Below are 24,759 nucleotides of genomic sequence, written 5' to 3' on the forward strand. Positions count from 1 at the left end.
CTCCAGAGTTTACTATGAGGCATATTTTTTATGTGAAATGAGCAAACGTTTTCGGATCAACCTTTGTCATTATATTGTATACATAATAGTTTCCCCTCTTGTTGCAGACATCGAATACTCTAGCTTGGGCACTGTACCAACTATGCAGGAACCCAGATATCCAGGATCGGTTACACAATGAAGTGTTGTCAACAGTCGGACTGGATAGAATAGCGTGTGTCAATGACATCAAAAACATTCCACTCGTAAAAAACATCGTTAAAGAAACATTAAGGTGGGCGATGAGTTTCAATTTCCTTGCTTTAATCTCAATAGGCTAACAAAACAGTGGCGGATAAAAGAGGGGCTCAGTCGACCTGGGCCCCCATAATTTTTAAATTAAAAAAATACCGTACTTGGAGGAAAAGAAAATGATATTTAAATTTCAGTCGGAGAGAGCCATATACGGCCATCCAGAGGTGCCATCATAAATTTTATTGCATCGGCCAAAACCATGGTAGGGCTGAGGTGGTATAGACACTCTATCTGTGAGAGTACCTTCCTGGGCCTCCTCTATTTCAAATTCCTGGATATAAAAATCTGCGTATCATCATTTCATTCTTATTTAAACATTATCATCTTTAAATTCTATTCGATTTCTTTTAATTCTACAAGTGCCATATATGGACCAATATCCACACAAACACAATGGAACACACAAGACATTTAGTGTCAGTTTTAATTTTTTTAGAAATGTATATATGGATTTTTATTGGTCTGTTTGAATTCAATGAATTCATTATGTCCACTTACGTTTATTTTATTCAGAATGTATCCCGTTGTAAGTGCAAATAATCGGATTTTCGATAAGGACGTTGTGATCGGCGGTTATGAAATTCCGAAGAATGTAAGATATTCCATAAATAGTTTTTATCATAATATTATAGGTTATAAATCAAAAAGTAATACATGAAAAAATATGAAAGCCAAAGCAGAGGAAAAAAACGATGAATGCATTATTGTGTACGGCAATAATACCAATCAACACGTTTTTTATATAAATGGATATACAAATCATTCTTTAAAATATTGTTATTAAATCCAGCTTAAAATTATGAATAATAAAATGTAAAATGTTTATTAGGCAACAGCTTATTGAGGACAATAACTATTTGGTAAGAGAGACCTAAAATTTCCGTTTATTTCTTTACGGTACCAGTTGTGAATAGGCCTAAGTAGAGTTGTGTGGCGGAGGAATGCTCTTTGGGATTTTCGTATAAACGTTTGTGTGCGCGCGAGTGTTGGGGTGATTCCACTTTTCAATACCGTATTACAAAATGTGCATTTCTATCTTCATTTAGACAATAATCGGTTCGTTGCAATATGTGCTTGGTCATGATGAAAACATCTTCCCAGAGCCAGATCGTTTCATTCCCGATCGTTGGATGAGATCCGGTGGGACAAAGGCATCAACCTTTGCCTCGATACCATTTGGATTCGGCACCAGAATGTGCATTGGTAGGCGAGTTGCCGAACTAGAACTGCATTTAGCACTGATACGGGTACGCATGTGTTTTGTTTTGATATTAATACTGGTTTTTATGTTTATACAATATGTAATAATTTTATATGAATATTTGTTCCACAATGGTGAAAACAAATTTCTAGTCCTACTTACTATAGCCTGTGGAAATAATATTTCAACATAGCCAGGTCTCAATTAAGGTGAACATGCTTATACAGTAGTGTGAGCGAATGCTAGTCATTCGAACGGATACCATTCGAACTGGGTGGATTTTTTTTTGTAACATAACTTATAGTAAATGTTTTTTAATCTTGCTTTATATTACAGATTTCCCAACAATTCAAAATCACCTACTTGGGCAAACCCGATGAAACCGTCAAGCCACAATTACGAGGGTTGTTAGCACCAGGAGACCTTCTACCGGTCGGCCTGGAAGATCGGTAAAGACAGAAACAATTCTGGGCCTATCATGTTTAGGCCTAATTTCATCTTCCATTAGCCTCAATGAAATGCAATGCTACACACCAACATGACTTTCGAAAGGGCCGTCTATATATATTCACATTCCTGGGCAACATATACCCATAAACTTCGGCTTGGAAGCGAGTGGGGCTGAAGAAGGTCTATGGTAATTTTTTCTGGTTTGGGATCGTTCGCACCCTGGTTACAGGGGAAATCGTTTTTCAGGAAACGGTACTTGAATTTCTATTTCAAAATGTTCGTGTTACATATCAAGTGAGAATTTTAAGTTACAAAGTGCCATAACAAATTATATTCGTCAACTTTTAACGTATACATTTTATATAACGCTTTTACATTTGTATATACAGTAGGCCTACATTGAATAAAATTGCATGTACATTAATAACAGAACAACAGATATTTGTATATCTTCAGCCTGGCAATTTTTTTTTCTGAAGAGTGGCACATCGTGCCATGGAAATATCTAGTAATGTCTATATCAAACTTTTTGTCTGAAACCATATTTTTTTAAAATTTTATATTATTCCGGTATATACCTTATACACATCTAGATGTGCCTGGTAACCCACCATGGAGGCTATCATAATCATGTATTGCCACTCGCCTGTTTTCGAGAGTTCTTTCGGGTTTCAAAAATTTTCATGATAGGACAACAAAAGAAAAACATTAATAACGCGATGACAAACGTTAATGGGAATATTAAAACGGCAATTATTACGACTACGATGAAGCAGGGCAGCGAAATGCCTGTCTGTATACTGCAGCATTTTACTCCATCATTATGATCGAAATCAGTGTAACATGAGCAGCAGAAACAAGATCCAGCATTGCCATCTTCAAAAGGCTCATCTGTACCGCTTGCGTTTGTTTCAGTGGCTATTTGAACGTTTACTATAGTGCCTGTTGTAACGCTTGTATCAGCTTCTATGTCGACATGTGCAGTATCGTTTTCCATTTCGTATTCTATACCTTTTCTGCCTGTCATGGTTTCTTTGCGTTCCATGTGTCGTTTTGCTTCTTCAGCTATTTTTTTCCATGCGTCTCTACAAAAGATTACAATCAATCAATTGTCAAAAGAATGAATAGGTATTATTTACATCAGACAAAAAGAAATAAGAAAGTATAATATATATTCCAAGTATTGAAATACACGCCATCGTGTTGGGATTCAATATTTCGACATTAATTATGTCATCATCAGGAAAAACAAAAAGAAATTGTTAGCTTTAATACTAGTGATATTATTTTTCTTCAAACTGGACGAAAATCGGGTTTTTCAGCTCAGTCATTTTAGGGAGCTTTCGATTGCACGACGACGGTAGGACGTAGGATGTAATGACGTCAGTAAAAGTCATCTGCGCATCGAGAACGTGGTCACCTCGTCGAGTAGATTCTGGAATCTAATGTATATATAAATCTACGCATGCACAGAACGTAGGACGGCAGGTAGGGCGGTCACGAATGAGTGATTCCGTTCTAGAGTCGCGTCGTCGCACAAATCGAAAGCTCCCTATTATAAGCAATAGCCCTATTATAAGCAATAGGCCTATAACGGAACTTTCCACTTTCCGGAGTGTCAATCAAACTTAGCAACTGACGAATTAGAAGAAGACAGGAACGCGCGTGTACTAAAAACACGTCCTACAAACACACGTTGTCGATCCCATAAATACAGGTGCTTACGTACACTTACGCCATTGTTATGTGGGAGCCATAGCAACAATATCCAATGGTGGGTGGGGCGGGGGGCTCAGCGGAAAGGTCCATTAGTATGTCCCACCAGGCTGAGCACTAAGACATCTGACATCAATGCACATGGCACACATACAATGATAACGAATATACACAATATTAGAGGAGCGTTTTGTTCATTAACACTCACATACAAGTGTTAACACTATATACAGTCTATGCCGTAGCCAGGATTTTCAAACAGTGTGGGACAATATCAATTTGGACCCATTTCACGCAAAAATATTAAAAATCTGAACCCATTTTCTGAAATTTTACCCATTTTAAGCTAAGTGTGAGAAACCTGGACCCATTTTTCAAAAAGTGGACCCATTTTATGCATAAAATTACATAATTTGGACCCATTTTTAAAAATGTGGACCCATTCTTGGACCCATTAGAAAAATGTGGGACTGTCCCAACAGCTGGCTACGGCATTGTATACAGTATAACGTGATGATGGTGATGATGAAGACGACGTCGATGAAGATGACGGCGACAATCATTGTTTCATAGGAAAACATGAGTCAGCTATAATGAATTTGTTATCTAACTCATCTAACGTGAACTTACACTTTCTCATTCAGTAGATCTTTCTGGTTAAATATCTGCTTGAAATGTACATTCCCAGGTTCAAAATCACTTTGTTTAATTCCATAAGGAACGATTTCACTCATGAATGCTTCTGAGTATAGTAAGTCGTCGTCCCTTTTGAGAAACAAAACAAATAAACCATTTGATATAAAGTATTATCATCATTCATAATTTTCTACACCGTAATATTGTTTGCTTATGTATCAATGCTATGGCCGGGAAGTTATAAATCGGAGGAAAATGAGGAATAGTTAAATCCAGCCGACTCGTGGATTGGAAATGAAACACCACATATTCTCAAGTTTCCGCATGCATCGTCATATCAGGTCATGATGAAATTTCAAAAACAAACTGCAACTAAGGTTATAGGTGATAGGCCTATTTAGATAAGGTAGAATACACATAGGTCTATGCATAATACAACGCCTACGATAGAGAATCACCAATGCATTATGATGGATTAACCCCGTCTTAACAGAGTATAGTCTTTGACGTCGGCCTATTATTATTAATAATGCTGTGGAAAATGTGAACATCCTGGACTCACTATGCGTGAATTGGTCGTGGTACTGCGCGTATCGTTTAAAGAGACGCACTAGCAGACCCCTGAGATTTAAGTTACGTAATTGACCACCGGCTAAACATCTCGACTTTGAGACTCAGTAAACTGCCACTTACCACATTGTTACAGTCTCCTCCTCCCATTTCTCTTCATCGTCGAATTTCAAGGTGGACCTGCGGACATACATATTCTGGGAAGGCATACTATGTGGTGTTTCCCCTAGGGATGACTGCCTCGGTAAATGCACTGTCGCCGAGGGTTGGCGGTGGTTCTGACGGGTTTTCCTCTTAGATTTGGGCATGCTGTCAGTTAGTGTAGATGGTGACCAATATTAGCGACTTCTTTCATATATTAGCACATTTTAAGCAGATGGTAATCTAAACGTATGTTAAATTATCAAGTAAAAAATGGTTAGAATAAACTGTTGAAATAAACGAAAACTAAAAAATCGTCTTTTCTTTTTGGAAACATTTAAATATATAACCAAAGAAAAGGGTAAAACCAGCTTTAGTTGTGGCAGAGGTTTAGGTTAAGAAACTAAGGCCAACTGCAAGTAATTTTATTTATGTAAGTTAAACGTCAAACCTGTACCCCAGATACAGACGCAGTGTAAACATGTCTAGCACTGAATAAAACTCGGACTTATATACATGTGTTTTGCTAAATTGAAAATTACATATGAAACAAGTACAGCAAGGGTCGGTATCAACATGTATTCCATCTTAGCAATCAAAACCTACAAGCACTGTTAACATTTATTTGTGAATGTCGCCTTCATATTACAGAAAAATTACAATAAAGTGATGATCTTACCTTGTACATTTATCTGTCGTCTGAATATGTCAGAACCTAAAGTGATATGATCATCAGCTGTACACTGTATTGTATTTAGGAACGATCAAAACCAACAGTATGTTTGACAAACGGGCACGGTTCTCTTTTCACCTACCTGTATAATAATCGCGCTACTGTAGGCTCATATATTGTCATTTAAAGATTAAGCAAACACACGACTTAACATTTGCTTTAAACAATATTTATTGTATCAAGAACTAAAACCATGTAGGTAAGGTTGTAGTTCCCGCCTACACATTGACTGGCACTCTCAACATCTGACACCCCAATAAGCTTGCATTCATCCCCACAAAAATGTTAAAATCCTGAGCACAGATCCTGAATCACAAATCCTGATCCTGATCACAGATTAGCTGTGTCACGTCTTCAGGTTTCCGGAAAATTCGAGCTTTCTTTGTTAATACAGTAATAAATCTTGTTTTAAACTCATAGTTTTCTTCAATAAATATAATAATGTATATACAGTAATTGGCAAAACTAATAATAATAATACAGATAAATATGTATATTTTTTCTGTTTCTGTTTATTTTGACATAATTCACAGAAAATATCATTTCCTTTTTATTAAAAATAATTTCATAAATGTTGGAATCTATGATAAAATGAGATAAAAGGATTTGACATATAGTGCATCGCTAGCATGCAAGTTATGTATATACCACAGGCGGAAAATATCAAGGGACTCACCACACTGTTGACAATTTTATAAAGGGAGAGAAAAGAAAATTGTATTGAAATTTAAGTGCCACCTAGAGGTGCCATAGACATTAAATTTCGTCCCTCTGTTCCAAATAGGGCTGACAGTCTGGACACTTCATCTATTCTCTGCCCAGGCCCCCTCCATTTCAAATCAGTTACATATTAATATTTCTGCATGTACACCAATCAAAAACAGGATGGAATGATGATCTAGAAACCATCTCTGCTGGGCATGTGGCCCTTCCGACCCTCAATCCTCCCACCTTGGTAGTAGTACAGTACTGTAGTTGTTTTTTAGTGCAGAGAAGAAACGGAGTTTCACAGAATCTAAATCTTGATCCAGGGATTTTGGTTTAAGTCTGTGGCTTTCCCAAATCCCTTGTTTTAATTTATTGTTACCTAAATCGGTACAGCGCCAACGAGCAACTTAACTTGAAGCAAAGATCTTATAAACACAAGATGTAGCGTTCTCCGCAATTTACGCGCAACAAATAGAAGCGTCGATTTGGCACAGAAAAGTAATCAGTTTTGGGAAAGGGCGTCCTAGTTTTTGCCATGGATCTGAGATAGGGTGTTCGCGTTACGCCATAAGTTTGTTACCAAGTACGTTAATTTGTTCCTTATGTTCTAAACAGAGGGCGCATTGCAAATCGGACACTTCTAATTGTTACGCGTAAACGTAAAGTCGCACAGCGTACGCTATGGTCAGAGCGATCAAGGTTCAAAAGTTTTCAATTTTGCAAGAGGGCACTTTTCATGCATTATTACCGAATTTGCACGCGTAAAATGCGGAGAATTCTATCTTGTGTTTATACGATCTTTGACTTGAAGGTATGGAAAAACAATTCTAATACATACTGTATAAATATCAAAATATTTGTATTATTGTAATAATTCAGCCTTCCAGATCAACTTGCTACTCTACAGTATCCGACTTGATATAAAACAATATTATTTCAAAATGGAAGTATTTTATCATAAAAATAAACAGGATTTAAAAACATGATGTTTTATTTTTCCTTACATGGATATTACACGGGACACATGCTTATCTTCACGGGTGCAATGTGGTAGGGCAATATTCCACAAACAGTGGTTCATGATCTACCGATGGGTCACCAATATATTTGGTGGGTTGCAAAGCCTTGACAGAAATTACCAGAACTATTAGCTCAACTCTGTTGCTTAATACAGTACTATAAGCATTATGATAATTTAAAATCCCAGTCCTAAAATAGTCCAATGCGAACATGCATCTCAGTTAAACTTTCCGAGTCTTTCGAGCACTACTCAATGGAGATATCACAGACTTGCGCTCTCAATACTTTATTTTCAACGCTGGGTTAGTTTTACCATTTCTCACAGTAAAACTAACCTACTCAAAAAATCCAAGAGTGGACAGAGCGGTAATATCTACCCATTAGAACTTTACCCAGAGTATCAATAACATCTTCCCTTTGTTAAGTCCAGTGTGATTGCAGCTTAAAAGTTTGCAGAATGCTGCAGTAGGGGATGTGTGGCAATATTTTATAAGCAACATTAGATCCATTTAATTTTTAAGTATAATACTTTAATTACCTGCTGATAAAAGTCGTTTGTACAGTGTAATACATAACAATAATAGAGGGCTTTTGATTGCACAATGACGGTAGAACGTAGAACGTAATGACGTCACTAAAAGTCATCTGCACATGCAAGAACGTTAAGGTCACCTCGTAGAGTAGATTCTGGAACGCAATTTGGCTAAATCTACGTATGCACAACACGTAGGACGCCAGATAGGGCGGTCACGCATGAGTGATTTCGTTCTAGCGTTGCGTCGTCGCACAAATCAAAAGCTCCCTATTAAAGGTCTACCTCTAATTAATGACACCTTCAATGAAAGGCCCCTCCAGTCACCCCTCCAATGAAAGGCCCCTCCAGTTAAATACCACTTGTCAGCAGCCCCAAATTAATGCCTATCATATCTTTTTGATATCATTCTTTTAATTAAAAACCAAATCTGCTAAATAAAGACAATGAAAACTCTGGTCCCAATAGTGGACCGGATCATGTGAGGGAGGCCTGCACTTGATCGGGTTTTAAAAAAGATGTACAGTACTTACAATGCCGTAGCCAGGATTTTCAAACAGTGTGCGACAATTTAAAAGTGGACCCAATTAAAGAGGCAAAAAAAACAAAAAAAAAACAAATTTAAGAAAAATTAAGTGGGATAGTCCCATTAGCTGGTTACGGCATTACTTTCAATGCAACTGTACTGTACTCTATATTTTTCTGTTAAATTTAAAATGCAACATTATTTTCTACTACTATGACTTCTTCAGGAATTATAACGATTGTATCCTCGGTGCTAACATCTTCTGTTTGCCGTGAATTATTGAACTGGCCTAGCTTCAATCCCCCAGAATGCACCGTTACCTCCACATCTCCTTTGTGAGCATCATCATAATGGTTGATCAGATCCTTGTACACATCTGTTTTGAATGTCTTACAGATGTCGCATAGGTAAACTTTAGTGTTCTTGTGCTTTGCTGTATTTTTTATATGTTTCCTCAAGTTACCAAGATAAAATGTAGTATACGAGCAATACGGGCAGAATAATCGATTCTCCGGATCATGTTGTTTTTTATGCCTGGTGACACGGAAAGCTGTCTTGCCAACAAATGTGCAGCCTGGATAGTCACATTTAAATGGTTTCTCGTCTGTGTGCGTTATCATATGCCTCATAAGACGATTCTTATTTGTGGCCTTGTAGCCACACTGAGTGCAGAGAAAAGGCTTTTCTTTAGTATGTGTGCGTATGTGGATCTGAAGTTCGCAATTGCTGACACACGCATACTTACAGTTTTCAAAGCTGCAAGTGAACGGTCGATGGTTCTCATGTACAGCTTTGATGTGCCCCTTAAGGCCATACATAGTGGCATATCTCTTTCCACATTCATCACATTGATAAAGAAGATCCTCAAGACCTTTTTCTCTCTGGTGACGATGGTTATGGGTTCTCAGAAGACTTTTTCTTGAGGTGGCATAATCACACTCAGTGCATTTGAATTCTTTGATGCCAAGATGGCGTTTCATGTGCATCCTCATATCTGACTGCGTAACACTAGCATACGTGCATAAGTGGCACTTAAACGGCTTGTCACCATTGTGAATGCGCATGTGCACCGGGCCAGCACGTGCCCTCAAAACTTTAGCACATACTGGGCACGTCCATGTTTTTGGGTTTGAATGTTTTACTTTCATTTTTTTTTTAACAGATTTATTCCTACTTGGACTTTTTTCATGATTTTCCTCAATATCAGTTATGACATCACTAGAATCAGTTGATTCTTCATCATTTCCTTGTTTTTGTGGTGATACAAAGTTTTTATTTGCAGATCTCGTCTTTCTGTAATTCTTTCCTTTAACATCTTCATCACCTACGCCGTCCAAGTTTAATTTAGCTTTTTCCTTTTTAGATGCCAATATCATACTTTGTTTGTTTGCACGTGTTTGTCTATAATCAGTATTGATATTTCCGAGCAAACTGGCTTCCAAATAGCGACTGTAATCATAATCTTCATCAGCAGCTACTTCAGACGATTGAGATTCAACTTTAGAATTGACCTGAATACTGCCCTCACTACAAATACTTTCCTCAACACATTCTTCAACCTTTTTTTCTGTTTCTTTTAATATGCCCTCTGATAAGTCATTTAACAACAGTTCAGATACTGACTCTCCACCAGCAGCTACTTCAGATGGTTGAAATGCATCTTTAGAATTGACCTGAATACTGCCCTCACTACAAATACTTTCCTCAACACATTCTTCAACCTTTTTTTCTGTTTCCTTTAATATGCCCTCTGATAAGTCATTTAACAACAGTTTAGATACTGACTCTTCACCAGCAGCTACTTCAGATGGTTTAGATGCATCTTTAGAATTGACCTGATTACTGCCCTCACTACAACTACTTTCCTCAACACATTCTTCAACATTTTTTTCTGTTTCTTTTAATATGCCCTCTGATATGTCATTTAACAACAGTTTAGATACTGACTCTTCCCCAGCAGCTACTTCAGATGGTTGAGATGCATCTTTAGAATTGACCTGAATACTGCCCTCACTACAAATACTTTCCTCAACACATTCTTCAACCTTTTTTTCTGCTTCCTTTAAGATGCCCTCTGATAAGTCATTTAACAGTTCAGATACTGACTCACTGCTTTTTTTCACATCATTTTCGATTTTCTCTGTTACATCAACAGCCTCAGAATTCTGTAAGTTTGATTCTAACTGCAAAGAGGACGGTTGCAAAGTGGTCTTCAATATTGTTGGCTGCAAAGATGCATGCTGGGTTGGCTGAGAGACCATTTGGCGATTGCAAGTAGTTTTCCTGTGCTGAATATAATTTTGAAGACCAGAGATATGTGCATCACATTTGAGGCAATGATGGGTGTCATCATAGTCTTCATTAACCTCCTCCATCTAAATTTGAAAATATAAGTCATCATTATTACAAATATATTTAAAATATTAAAAGCATGCACCAAAACATACCTTAGTCTATAATCTGGTACTGGAAAACAAATAGTCTTATGACCAGGGCCAATAGATACATATCTACACCTCATTCTGGTTGCATAGCTATATGATGAGTACAAACAATTATTAGAGAATTAAAAAACAAAATAATTGATGGTTAAATTATGATGCCACATAGGCCTAGGCTAGCTAGGCCTACATACCGATGACAGATCGGCCCATTACTACTACTAGTAGCTAGGCCTATCTATAACCTAGCCTTAAGTGGCCTTCCTGTATAATTACGACTTGGCCTAGCCTACCGTCCTAGGCCAGTCTATTCCTGAATCCTGTGCTCTGTAGGCTCAGCTAGCCAACAAGGCTCCTTGTTGGGCCTAGCCAAGCGGCAAGCCAAGGCCTCAAACTCTAATTGCAGAAAAGCATGGTTTCGGGTTTGCTTTAACTAACTTTCTGTGATCACTGTTTGACGTTGGTCTTGACCAAAAAAATATATTGACCGCGATTTATTTTGATATCAGTACAGCATTACTATTATCCGATGGCTCCCTATCTAGGAGCAAAGATCGTATAGCATAGCGGCGCTATACGATCTTTGCTAGGAGCCTATGATCTGTTGCTTGCGTCTTGGACTCAAACTATAGATGGCGGTATTGTGAGTCTGAACGATAATGTTGGCTCGACCAAGTTATTTTCTAGAGTATAAATAATACTACAGTAGAACCCCTCCTTTGGGACACCCCTATTCAGGGGACACCCCTATTAAGGGGACACTTTTCCGTGAAACGAGGGGCGATATAGCTTTTAACACTGCGGACAACCCCTATTAAGGGGACGGGGACCCTTTCTGAGTGTGTCAAATGGTCAAATAACCCCCACTATGGGGACACTTTATTTTTTTTTTCTATTGTATCGCAACAAATACAAGTCTCTAAATAAGAAAAATTCACTCAACTTTATAGTGACATATTTTGAGCAACTTATTAAGGAACTTACACTTTCTATCTATTATCGCCTTTCTGCTGCTGTTTGTCAAGCGAGCTTTTGTTAGACTACGTAATGATAATAATAATAATAATAATAATAATAATAATAATAATAATAATAATAATAATAATATTTTAACTGAAATTGAAATAGAATTGAAGTAGTTTGATGAGTTTAAGTATTTTCATGGGTTGTTGTTTTGCCTGTATCTGTTAAAGTGGTGTTCTGTTCTCACCTCTTATTGATTTGATTGAATTTTATATTTATCCAATTTTGTTGTAGCTTTTATTTTAATTGTTCTGGTATATGTGTGAGTGCCATAATCATACTTTTTTATCTCAGCCCCACCAGGGCAACAGCATAATGCGTCTCTGTAATCGACTGTAGGACATAATATTATATCCAGTGGTGTAAAAAAGAGGTGGGGTGCCGGCGGGGCCTCATTAAATTTGTTAAAATATTTTTTGAATGGGGATAAAAAGACAATTATATTCACAAATTTATGTCTGTGAGTGCCACTTCCGGCCTTCTAGAGGTGCCATAAGCATACATTTTCTTACCTCCCCAACCATGGTGGGATTGAGGTGGTGTGAAAGTTCCTCCTTGGCCAATTTATGTCAAATACCTAAATCCGCCACTGATATCATATCATTTATTCGTCATGAAAAACATTTAAAATAACAATACAAACATGATTAAAATACGAGCACATCTAAAATCCCACGATGGAATTTGCGAGCGGGACTCAAAAAGGGCCCCAGTTTCAGAAAGCCACAGGGCCCCTGGTCCCATCGGTACGCAACTGTGTAAAAGGTTGTCTACGATAAATAAATGAATGGAAATTGCGAATATGAACAAATAATTTCAAGCGCTTTACGTCGTATATGAGATGGGTAGACGTCAAAAATATATGAAATCGAGAATTCCTAAAATAAACCTATTCTGATCGGGTAGGAAAAACAATGCCAATTAATCCATTTGTTGTTGTTTTCAGGCGAATAGGCCTACGTCCACCACTCTACCGATTTTGATTGCTGTGTCATAATGAATGTTCAATATATATTAACCCCCCCATCTCCTATAAATTTTTCAAAAAATTTTAAAAACAAATTAATGAGAAAGAAAAAAGACAATATTAATCAAATTTAGGTCTGATAATGCCATTTCCTACCATCTAGAGGTATCATAACCATAGGCCTACATTTTTACGTAGAGCCCCAACTATGGTGGTCTCTTATACACATCTATGCATGCTGGGTTTGTCCCTCAATGGGCCCCTCTATTTCGAATTACTGCAGGATATCACTGAAAATATATGATAATAATAGTCGCGCTAAGAAATCAGTGAATGAATAATAAGCCTATTATTCACACTTGGTTTTGCTGCGTAGCACCGCGTAAACACAACATAAACAAATAGAAATAATAATAGTAGTGCACAAATAGGAACATTATGATGTCATAATCGAATCATAAGGCATCTTCCTCCATTTAGTTTTCCAATTGCTCCTTATCGGCATTCTCGCCCCCATAATAATGTATACCTGCCACTGATAGCAAAACATGCAGTAACCAAATCAAAATTATATATTTCTAATTATAATTTTGGAATAATTTGACTCAGTAGGTCTAAACATAGCCCGTGGCGAGCTTTAAAAGAGATCAAAGTTAGTGGAACAGCACCAGGGACAAAGTGCTTAGACCATAGATCGTATGATCTGCTACCGCAAACTACCACGCCTTCCGGATGTCATGTCGATTATCGGATTATCTAATAATTATTACAGTATTCACCACGAATAAAAACACAATAGAACATGTATTGAACAACAACTAAATTCTTAATCAACACATTGCTTTCGCGCGCGGACTAGAGAGACAGAGTGAAGCCCTTACATCAACTTCGCATTCAAATTCATGAGTGGAAATCGAATTGAAAGGCACACTACAATAAAGATGAGTTTTATTGTGTTATTTAAATAGCCTAATGATTTAATAAAAACACTGCTGTCTGAAACTGTTTACGTAATCCCGAGACAATCGCTCCAAGTTCGTTAATGGACCTTTCATGTGGCCAATCAGAACAGGACTAATAATACGCGCATGTCTCACATATATGTTCGTACGTTCACAATAGGGAGCTTTCGATTTTTGCGACGACGCGACGCTAGAACGGAATCACTCATGCGTGACCGTCCTACCTGGCGTCCTACGTTCTCTGCATACGTAGATTTGGCCAAAATTGCGTTCCAGAATCTACTCGACGAGGTGACCTTAACTTTCTCGCATGCGCAGATGACTTTTAGTGACGTCATTACGTTCCATGTCCTACCGTCGTCGTGCAATCGAAAGCTCATTATTATCGTTTTGTAGGACTTTAGAATAGGGGGACATCTAGGGGTATGACATCATAGATAACACTTAATAGAGGCACGGAAATAATAATTTTGTCGTTCATGGGGCACTGTCTCAAATGTGTGCGGTGTTCGACAGTTTGACGGGGATGTTTGTTAATTCATTAACATTAAAATGAGCCTCAATCTCATTAAGATTATTTATGTTATCAATTATTGTGTAATTGAGATAAGGTATTTTATTGCGATAGCAAAAAAGTGAAATATGGTTTTTAAAAATATGTTAATGATTCTGTTATGACATGAATATGATTAATAGCTGAATTCGCAAACAATTAATCAGTTTAAATTAAAAATCACCATCAGAGTTTAAGCCGTATGTATAATTAAACAAAGGAGCGAATAAGCATTTGTTTTAGCTTCAAGATTAAGGTAAATCAAAGTATTTGGACAGGCATACTATGTTTAGAATAGGAAAATGTCTTCAAATGCAGAGAAGTTACCTTTTGCTGTGCAATGTTAATTTGATGTTAACATCGTGTTTTAAAATGCCTGATAAACTTCAATGGTTTAATTGTTCTTGGAGGGTTACCAAGATTGAGTTAACGAAATTGTCTCAATTTTAACCTTCTGCTTCTATAAAAGTAAAGTGTTAAAAAGACTAGAGTTGGGGGGTTAACATACCATGTTCGCCTATACGCATGCACAGTTTAATTTTCATTACGAGACTCTCAATTGCGCATGCGTATGGGTAAAAATTTTCGATTTTCGGCAAGTGGAAAACGGCCTTTAAGCTATTCAATTGGTTTAAAATGATTTTATAGTTCGAGGCCGATATTCATTATACAGTATGCCAGATCCAGTATTTAAAAAACGTTTTAAAAAGTTATGTGTGTATTATGTACATATAAGTATGTGTAGGCCTATATATACATGTGTATGTATGTTGTATATAACTCTTTGGCTGATAGCATCGTTCATGTGCATGCGCATAAATCCACTAGGCAAATCTATTCGCGCGAAACGAAAACGTCGGTTCATGCGCATGCGCATTCACATTCCTATCGGAGTTTTTGCGAAGCGAAAAAAATGCGCAACAAATCAGAGCTCAGGAAGCGAAAAGATGCTTTGATTCGCGCGAATAAAGAGTGCCTAAATATAGAATTCGCGCAAGTCGGGCGATTCTATTCTCTTTTCTTCATGCTCGAGGGTAAGTTTCAAGAAAACCTTACAGGCGCACGTATATAATCAACATCTGGTTGCTCAACTCAATAAGGGAACTTGTAATGTTCGTTTGAAAATGAAAAAAAAATCTATATTGTATAATAATAATTCTGTAATAATAATAATAGTAATAATAATAATAATAATAATAATAATAATAATAATAATAATAATAATAATAATAATAATAATAACAATGTAGGCCTAATAATAATAATAATCGCGAATAATTGGCGAAATTGTAAATTTCTAGGCAGCAAGTTGGGAACAAGAGAAGACATCAGGAACATAAAACACCTCTCTCTAGCAGCATTCTCTAAAATAAGTGGTATACTCCAAAATAAGAAAATAACAACCAAATTGAAAGTGAGAGTCTTCAATGTATATGTCACCAGTATCTGCCTATACAACAGCGAACTCTGGAGAATGACCAAATTGTTAGTGAATGAAATAGATGTGTTCCAACGAAAGTTTCTACGAAGAATATTAGGTATAAAGTGGCCAGAGAAAATATGGAATGACGAGTTATATAGAAAGACAGGGGAAGAAGAATGGACTAAGAAAGTAAAGAAAAGAAGGCTGGTATGGTATGGGCACCTGCTCCGCTTAGATGAACACACTCCAGCTAGAATGGCATACCACGAAGCAGAGCGAAAGGTAAAACGTACGCAGGGGCGGCCGACAACAACATGGATGGCCAACATCAAGAAGGAAACCAGATTTTTCACACGCGGGTCTATGCACGCACTTGCTCAAAAACGCACCGAATGGCGGAAATTAGTGAGATGCGCGATGTCTAACGACGACTAGCGTTCAAGAATAATAATAATAATTTTTCAAACGCAGGGGGAAGCATGTTCAGAATAGATAATGAGTAGCGCTAATTTCAATATAGGCCTATGCATTGAAATTTTAAAATTTAGTGGCAAAATGGGATGGGGAACGTGCTCCCCCAGCTAGATCCGCCCCTGCACATGCGACCCCACACTTAGAAGTGGGATCAACCTGAAGAAGAACATTTTGTTGTATAGTAGGCCTGCTAGCATGTGATTAATTAATGTATTACTGTAGGCCTAATCAAAATTTAAAAATTGATGAACTTTATTTTTAAAATGGTATAATAATTCAAGATTTCTTCTCCGAGCCTGCAACTTTAATACCAATTTCCTTGCCTGATGCCTCTCCTCCTTGAATCCGCCTATTATATGTATCCTGTGCACTACGAATGTTCTTGAAGGATTACCGGTACCGTATTACGTGTAATGATTTAATACTGATCTCAAAACAATTGCTGTTAAAAATGACTTTTTTAAAAGTTTTAATTACCACCGTGCTTAAGTATTCATTAAATCAGCCTAGGACCATACTTAATATATTTTTTCTGAACATTCTCGAAACAATTTCTGAAACAATTTTCTATAAATAGACGTAACGTTATGGACTAGGAATGAAAAATAAATTGTCGTACGACCCTGGTAAATAAAATTACACTATACCTGTATTAAAATTTAAATGTCAATGTTTGGGCTAGGCATGTTATGGATGAGTAATGCATTCTGCAGGATATACCTATACAAACATAAACAAATCGTATTGTAGTCTAATTTTTTTTGAGACGGTCCCTATACCAGGAAGTTCTACTGTCCTCAAAGCCACCCGAAAACTGGATGCCTGCTTGCACAACATATCGCACACGTTAAGTAATAACATACAATGAACGTAGCTCCACGAATTTACAGTTATAACTATTGAGTGTTACTCTTAGTTTTTAGAAACATAATCATCATCATCATGGACGATCGATCGAACTTAGTGTTTGTCGAGGAACCATCTCCATCACTGTTTTGTTCAATTTGCAAACTACTTCTTTTTGATCCAGTAATCAGTGTGAAATGTGGGCACACATTTTGTCGTCTGTGCGTGGAGTCAACTCCGTCGCCTTCCGAAGGGAATGACAGCGGATCCAAATTACCTTGCTGTCCTGTTGACAAAACTACATTTGTTGCCGAAGATCTGGTAGCAAACAGGTAAGTCTGGCGTGGTGTCCATGTTACTGTTTTTTTTTAAATTTTAATTTATTTAAATCTACGAAACATTTCATATAAATCAATTGTCAATAATTGTCAAGCCAAACTTTAAATAAGATTTACTATAGTAAGGGAAGGGAAGACGGTTCTCAAAATTATAAGCTTCATCCTGACTTGATCTAATTATTATAATATTATGCGGTGTTAAATTGTTGGAAGCCATGGGGTAGTGCCACAAATTCTTTCTTAGCTTTTTAAGATATCAGATGTGAGTATCCAAAAGTGCTGAATGCAGATTTCAAACATTGGACAGGCCAAGTATATTTGGATACTGTATATCCAAAACTATTTTTAAAACTTAAATAAAATTTTATTTTGGACACCAGTTTGCACCTTTGCAAATTGATTAATTGTTCTTTATTCCACTATTTAATGGATATTAAAACATATTATTGCACATTATTTTATTCATTATCAAAAAAAAGTTATTTTTTAGGTATTAGGAATGATTGAGAAAATCTACCTAGCTGTATCTTTATTAATTGCCTCCTTACTTAATTGTAGGGGGAAAAACGATATTTTTCCCAACAAAATCACTTTATGAAGGTAGGCAAATGAGGGGCAAGGTACGATTTTGGTGGGGTGAGGGGCAAGGTCCCCAACAAGAGAAAAGCGGGCATGGTCGGGTGTCGATTAAAATTTTTTTTTAAGAGTGGTCCAGGGGGCGGAGCACCCAAAAATATGACAATTTAGGTGTTTCAGAGGCTTATTTAATCAATTTTATATACAGATAATCTACTAATATGTAGAAAACACATATACAATAATAGCGCTGCCATTGTTTTTAGTTCTTGATCAGCTTCACCAAGGTTAGCTAAAGACATTCTTTCTACTTTCAACCCTACTGATACCTCCAATATAAACTGACTGCAAGGTGGAACAACAAGAATCTACCCTTAGCAATTTTTAGGCCTCTATAGTAATACACTGTTTTTCTTGAGTAGGTGGGTTATAAAGTTTATTTTCAAGCCAACAAAGAACTTCCAAAAATTACTTTTGGTGATAACAAACATTCAGTAGTGAGTACACAATGCACCTGATGTATTAAATGGGATAACCAACCATGCATTAATTGTATATAGAAGCCATATTGAATATTCACATTCAACTGTGCTTTATGACCCATTTATATTACATTTTTTGGTAAGATCTAAACGTAGTGGAATTGACTATGCAGGGATCCAGAGATGTCCTAAAGTGGGGCCGATCGAGATAACACCACCCTAGGGGGTCTGGGAGCATGCTCCCGCAAAATTTTCGTTTTCTAGACGCCCAAAAATAACCTCTGAGGCGTTTTGGGTGATCATTTTTTTCTTTTTCTTTCATTCTTTTTTTTCTCTTTTTTTTCACTTTCCAAAAGGAGGGCTGGGGCTGGCCCGGCCCCCTAGATCTGCCCCAGCAGTGTATTGCAACCCTTCGCCCTTCTAACTGCAGTAGCTTCTTCCAGGATCAGTCTAATGCAATGGTCCCAAGTTGAAAGGAATCACTTCTGTGAGATCTGGCTAAATGAGCTTTTCAACACATTTAATTTTATTTTGCTGCCCATGGTGAATTGGTGATAGTGATTCTTGCATGCTTGTGGAAGTGGGGGAAGCTGTCCCGATTTCCATTTTTTTTTTTCGCCATTTAGGACCCATGCTACAGTAGTCTTTTTGTAGACAGTTAGGACAGAGATAACTCAAAGTTTTTGAGTGCGCAGTGAATTTCATGTGATGTCATTACATTGTAGTATCTTCCTGTCGTTGTGCCATGGAAATCTCTATTCCCTCCCTATGTAGACATTCAAATCATAGAAAACCAGAGCTCCATGTTGGAACTAATTCAGGAAAAACTCACCTCCTTTCTTGAAATCCTTTCCTTGTTATGTTTGATCTTTCTGTTTTATAATTGATAATAGACATATGGTTGAAATATATTCTGTATTTGAACACTAAACCAACAATTTTTCATGATATTGTTGTAGTATCTTCCTGTCGTTGTGCAATCGAAATCTCTATTCCCTCCCTATGTAGTCTAGACATTCAAATCATAGAAAACCAGAGCTCCATGTTGGAACTAATTCAGGAAAAACTCATCTTCTTTCTTGAAATCTCTTCCTTGTTATGTTTGATCTTTCTGTTTTATAATTGATAATTGACATGGTTGAAATATATTCTGTATTTGAACACTAAACCACCAATTTTTCATGATATTAATGAGGTTGAAACAATTTTATGTTCAGTCTTGCCCAACTATTTTATTATGGAGACTTTTGCCAATTTGTAGTGTTTCAAATCTGAAACGGATAATAAAAATTTATAACTGATTTATTAATATATGAATTTGCTTCATCAACATTTTTTTTTTCTGCACTAGAGCAATTGCTTCCCAGCTTGAGGATTTGCTCATTTACTGTCGGTATAGCGCTGAAGGTCAGAGATCACAAGGACAGCACACGACCAATGAGAATGCTGATGAATGTAATGTGAAACTCCCTCTTAGTAAGCTAAGAGATCATGAAAAAAGTTGCCAGTATGCGTTAATAATTTGCCCAAACTTTGCTGAACGATGTGGAAGCATTAGGAAGAAAGATCTGGACCGGCATCTACACTCTTGCAATGTTGTGCCTTGTATTTACAAACACAATGGTTAGTACAACTTGTGGTCGTTCATGTGAATTGTGAGCCCCGGTGCTGGATTAAGCGTCGTCTGGCCTCAAGGCACATTTTGGAAATGGCCCAAAAATGTTAATTGGATGGACCCCATGGTAATAATACTCTGCCACAACTCTAACAGTAGAATGTCTCCGAGTTTTCTGGCCTAATAATACCGGAAAATAGAGTGTAAATATTATTGCAGTCCAACTTTTGATGGCCCATCATTTTCGCCTGGCCCACAAGGCTTGTGCCTTATTTGCCTAATGGTTAATCCGGCACTGGTGAGCCCCAGTGTTCTGTTTGCCCATTAAATAGTTGGGACATGTATCATGTGGTAGAGAAATTAAGAAATTGATTCCATACATTTGGCTCTTTAAATAAATTTAAAATCTTTGGTACAGTACATTAACATTATCAGGAAAGAGTAGGAGATATTTTCCTGGTGTAATGACCAATTTTATCTTCCTGTTAATTATGCGCACAATGTATTGCTGTGTTAGTAAACACTAATGCTCAGTTCGCACTATGAAATACCATGTAATGAGCAGAAAGAAAGGGATTCAGGCTTATTTACTATATAACCCTATACATGCACCTATTTTTTCATGTTTAATTCCTATGCCATAATTTTTTCCATAGGTTGTAAATTTATTGATACCAAAGACAAAGTGAGCATACATCAGTGCACATGCGTATATGTAAAGAAACCAGAAGTGAATGGTAATCATCGAGATAACACCACAGATGAATCAATCGTCTTAGAGGTAATAGAAACCAGTGGCATATAATTAAGCCGGGCAGTCCCTGTGTCGTACGATCATTGGCCATCGACACACTCTTTGAGCACTAACATTTTTTTTAATAAGAACCAGTAAAATTTTGCCCAGGCTCAGTTTTCTTATTTTTTGGCTGATTTCAGGCTCAAAATGTTCTTATTTTGTTCTTATGTTACACATTTTTCAAACATAAAAAATGATTATTGTACAGCATTATACACTGTACTGGAATGTAGGTAATGATGGTGGCCCCGGAAAAAATGGCCCCTGGATAAAAGGCCCCTAAAAAATGGCCACAGAAAAAAGGCCCCGGTAAAAATGTCCCCGAATGACAGGTACTGTACGTACACCAACTGTACTGCATTATAGAGGGTATTACATAGTTGCACATACTGCACATATGGTAGATATAATTTTTTGGTTTTTATTCTAGTTTTCTTAAATAAAAATTTCATTTGATATTTTACTTCAGCCTCAATTTGTTCTTATTTTGTTCTTAATTTTTAAGCAATTTCAGCCTCAGTGTTCTTATAAAATGTGTTCTATTTAAAAAAAAAAAAGTGTACATGTTATGATGCAGCCTGCTGATTGTCAAGGCCTGTCTGAAGGGATCGCTGTTTAAAACAATCCATCGCATGTCCGTTTATGGTGTTGCGTTCTCCATTGAATCACGTTGGCTGACGATCATTGGCGCAGCAAGTGCCTGCCTTTATAATACAGTACCGTATACACAGAATATCACTGTCATCTTGTTAATTATGCATGTCATTATAAACATCTGTGGCACATCTCATTATTGGCCCCCTGTATTTTCCCATTGTTTAAAATGTGATTGTGATTTTTTTTGTATTGTTTGGTACTAAGATTGAAGCGTTGAAGCAAGAAAACATTGGACTGAAGTCGCATGTCACAGTATTGACCCAAGAGATGACAAATCTTAAGAATTCCCATGATTCATTGCAAGCACAAGTTGAGAAATATGCTGCGTAAGTATTTTAATTAAGGAAAGTTTGCTAAACACAGGTGAAAATATCAGAATATTTTGTCCATTGTCTTGATATTGGAATTCCAGATATTTGTGTAGCTTCTGATAGTATCTATTAGCTCTTTCATTAGGAAATACTAATAGGCACAGCCTTCCCCCACCCCCACCCACTTTTGTCCCCTAGTTTTAGTATCGCATTAATTTTGACAAACTAAATTAAACTATATTGTAGTAATAAACATGACACTAATTTGGGTTAAATGTGCTCCTAACACCAGGTGTATATCCTTGAACAGGTTAGTGACGAGCCTCAAGTCCAAATTGGATGACCTTCAGATCAAGCCAATTGACCAACAAGCTGGACAGGCACTAACAGGCTCCAAGTCTAAACTCACAAGCAGCAATAGTTTTACCTCAGGTATTACACTTTTTATTTCATTTGTCATTGTTTTCATTAGCTAAATTTTAAGAGTTGTAAAATAATATTTTTTTTTAAAGTGGTATGGTAATAATTTCAATTTTTTGTAATGGTATTTAATAATTCTAAATAAAACCAGATTAATGTTTGTGATTTAGTGTGTATGATTTTTATTCTTGTATAAAAGCTTTTCATTTTAATACTAGATTTTTATAATTTTATTAAGTATAAGTAACATAACACAAATTAATAAATAAAAAAATTGAGTTGAAGTTTAATATATTTGCCTAATTTCCAGGATTCACATTGAATGTTCATTTCTCAATGACATCTAGACAACTGCAAAAACATGTCTTATATTAACTTTGTCTGGTAACTCTCAACTTTTATATTTTCTTGGTTGACAGGTCATAAGAGGAAGCCGTCGTTTAACAGCAGTGAATACACAATATCGTATCATGAACAGTGGCAACTTCCATTCGAGTTTAAATGCATTGGAACTTTGAGGTAAGGTTTCCCATATCCTGTTGTATAGTTGCTGCTGCTGTTTTTAAACTTCTTTTAATTCTCTTTGCAACCAACAGAAGATATCTTCATCCCTTGAATAGAAGTTAAAGACACTATTCCTATGTACACAATGACTTTTTAATAAAGAGAAAGGGTTGGGACAGGGAGGCTTTATGTGGTAATTGTTTATATGCTGTGTTAACGAAAAAAAATGTTGAACCAAACATTCTGCAAAGAATGCAAAACCAACAATGGAATTCTTTCCCCAAAGAATATCCCATGGAATAGCGTAAAACCTTGAATTGAAGCCCAATGGGCTTAATCGAATTAAAGCCCCCCCCCCCCCTTCTTAGCTTGCAAAAGTAGCCATGAAAGAAGCTCATTTCGAAAAGAAGGCCATGGGCTTCAATTCAAGGTAGTATTGGCTTTTTTTTTTAGATAGTACTGTACATGTATTTCAAGGAAACAAAAACAAGTTAAACATGCTTTGTTTATACAGCAGTTTAGGTGATTTAATGCCAGTTAATACACTCCATGATGCAGATTGATGTTACAGTTTCCCTATTTATTGTAGTATAGTATACTATTTATAGTAGTAATTCCCAAAATTTACAGCATTCATTTTGAAAAAAGGCCCCCTCCCCACCCTCTTTACTTTGCAAAAGTAGCCTCGAAAAGAAGCCCATCCAAATTTTGCAAAAAAAAAAAAAAAATCCCAGGGCTTCAATTCAAGGTATTATGGTATGTCCCATAGGTGTTCCAATGATGATGGGATAATAATTGTGAAGTATATAGAGGCTTATGCACCACATAACCTGTTGTTAGCATTATTGTGCTAGAGGCTACATTAACATATATATGTGTTTTTATAACTTGGATAATTGCAATACATATATAACCTGTTATAGTCATGCATTGTTTTATTAGGTGCTAGAGGCTTAGGCAGTTTGTGCTATACATTAACATATACATGTTTTTATAACTTGGATAATTGCACTACATGTATAACCTGTTGTTAGTCTTGCATGGTTTTGTTAGGTGCTACAATCTTAGGCATTTTGTGCCATACATTAACATATGTGTTTTTATAACTTATAACCTGTTGTTACTCTTGCCTTATTGTGTTAGGTGCTAGAGGCTTAGGCATTGTGTGCTATATATTAACATATAAAATGTATATTTTAATATTTGTTTTACAGGGGTCATAATGGAGCCATTTGTTGTCTTGCCACTAAAGGTCATAAGTTATACAGTAGTGGGGCTGATAAGGTCATTAAGGTTTGGGACATGGAAACGCTGAGCAAGGGATGGATGCATATGTTCAAAGGCCACACAGAAACTGTAAGTGTTTGCAGACTGTATGTAGTAAAAGCAAGGCAAACCAGTCATTCCTTGCAAAAAATCAAGTTTCAATTTTTAATTCATTGAATCAAGTTTCAATTTTTAATTCATTGTTAAAAAATGAAATGAAATTTATGGTAAAAGAATCATTTAAGTCTGACATTTCGTAACATAAAGTTGCAGGAGTTTAAACATCTGTTTAAAGAACAGTATTTGAGAAATCAAGCTTCAAAGTTTACAATTTCAGCCATTTCTTAGGCCATCACCAAATCCTCACATATGTAGTTTTAACATTGAAAATGGGGAAAATGATAACATAGCATCATGTATAGATATATAAAGTTTAGTGCTGAAAAATAGATTTCAACAAGTGTGATATATTCCAGCATGTTTCAGCCATTAGACAAGACTTTTTTATACCTTGTTTAGCGAACCCCCCAAACGCAAATATTGTTGATTTGGAATAAAAATAAAATTTTATTTTTGTG

The 24,759-nt window shown here is 36.5% G+C and overlaps 4 protein-coding genes across 10 annotated transcripts in view; 2 read left to right on the forward strand and 2 right to left on the reverse strand.

The window, feature by feature from the left end:
* LOC117111217 (cytochrome P450 27C1-like) overlaps positions 1-2,387 on the forward strand; it is a 6,848-nt gene extending 4,461 nt beyond the window's left edge. Inside the window, exons 7-10 of the mRNA XM_033254110.1 lie at positions 108-274; positions 808-886; positions 1,341-1,541; positions 1,832-2,387. Coding sequence (XP_033110001.1) covers positions 108-274; positions 808-886; positions 1,341-1,541; positions 1,832-1,948 — 564 coding nt within the window. The 3' untranslated portion in view covers positions 1,949-2,387. The remainder of the gene's footprint in view (positions 1-107; positions 275-807; positions 887-1,340; positions 1,542-1,831) is intronic.
* A 156-nt stretch (positions 2,388-2,543) lies between these two features.
* Positions 2,544-6,042, reverse strand: LOC117111205. Its single transcript, XM_033254092.1, has 4 exons — positions 5,688-6,042; positions 4,991-5,251; positions 4,292-4,426; positions 2,544-3,030 (listed from the first exon to the last, which is right to left on the reverse strand). The coding sequence occupies exons 2-4, from the start codon at positions 5,173-5,175 to the stop codon at positions 2,574-2,576; spliced, it is 777 nt and encodes a 258-aa protein (XP_033109983.1). The 5' UTR covers positions 5,176-5,251; positions 5,688-6,042; the 3' UTR covers positions 2,544-2,573.
* A 193-nt stretch (positions 6,043-6,235) lies between these two features.
* On the reverse strand, positions 6,236-11,586 carry LOC117111204 (zinc finger protein 431-like). Of its 3 annotated transcripts, none has more exons than XM_033254090.1 (3): positions 11,563-11,586; positions 11,407-11,517; positions 6,236-10,902 (listed from the first exon to the last, which is right to left on the reverse strand). In XM_033254090.1, the coding sequence occupies exon 3, from the start codon at positions 10,900-10,902 to the stop codon at positions 8,713-8,715; it is 2,190 nt and encodes a 729-aa protein (XP_033109981.1). In that variant the 5' UTR covers positions 11,407-11,517; positions 11,563-11,586; the 3' UTR covers positions 6,236-8,712. The 3 variants fall into 3 exon arrangements, with proteins under 3 accessions (XP_033109981.1, XP_033109982.1, XP_033109980.1); XM_033254091.1 differs by lacking the exon at positions 11,563-11,586 and having other exon boundaries at positions 6,236-10,289; positions 10,614-10,902; positions 11,407-11,554; XM_033254089.1 differs by lacking the exon at positions 11,563-11,586 and having other exon boundaries at positions 11,407-11,554.
* A 4,346-nt stretch (positions 11,587-15,932) lies between these two features.
* Positions 15,933-24,759, forward strand: part of LOC117111241 (E3 ubiquitin-protein ligase TRAF7-like) — an 18,984-nt gene continuing 10,157 nt past the window's right edge. For 2 of the 5 annotated variants that reach the window (XM_033254144.1, XM_033254148.1), the window contains exons 1-8: positions 16,207-16,301; positions 17,401-17,548; positions 19,964-20,235; positions 20,884-21,008; positions 21,885-22,006; positions 22,284-22,423; positions 22,831-22,930; positions 24,130-24,271. In XM_033254144.1, coding sequence (XP_033110035.1) covers positions 16,211-16,301; positions 17,401-17,548; positions 19,964-20,235; positions 20,884-21,008; positions 21,885-22,006; positions 22,284-22,423; positions 22,831-22,930; positions 24,130-24,271 — 1,140 coding nt within the window. In that variant the 5' untranslated portion in view covers positions 16,207-16,210. The other 3 variants (XM_033254147.1, XM_033254145.1, XM_033254146.1) reach the window with 3 other exon arrangements.

The sequence above is a fragment of the Anneissia japonica genome, unplaced genomic scaffold, assembly GCF_011630105.1.
Source record: "Anneissia japonica isolate Jap-2015-1 unplaced genomic scaffold, ASM1163010v1 scaffold288008_len1385354_cov213, whole genome shotgun sequence".
In the NCBI taxonomy this organism is placed as follows: Eukaryota; Metazoa; Echinodermata; class Crinoidea; order Comatulida; family Comatulidae; genus Anneissia; species Anneissia japonica.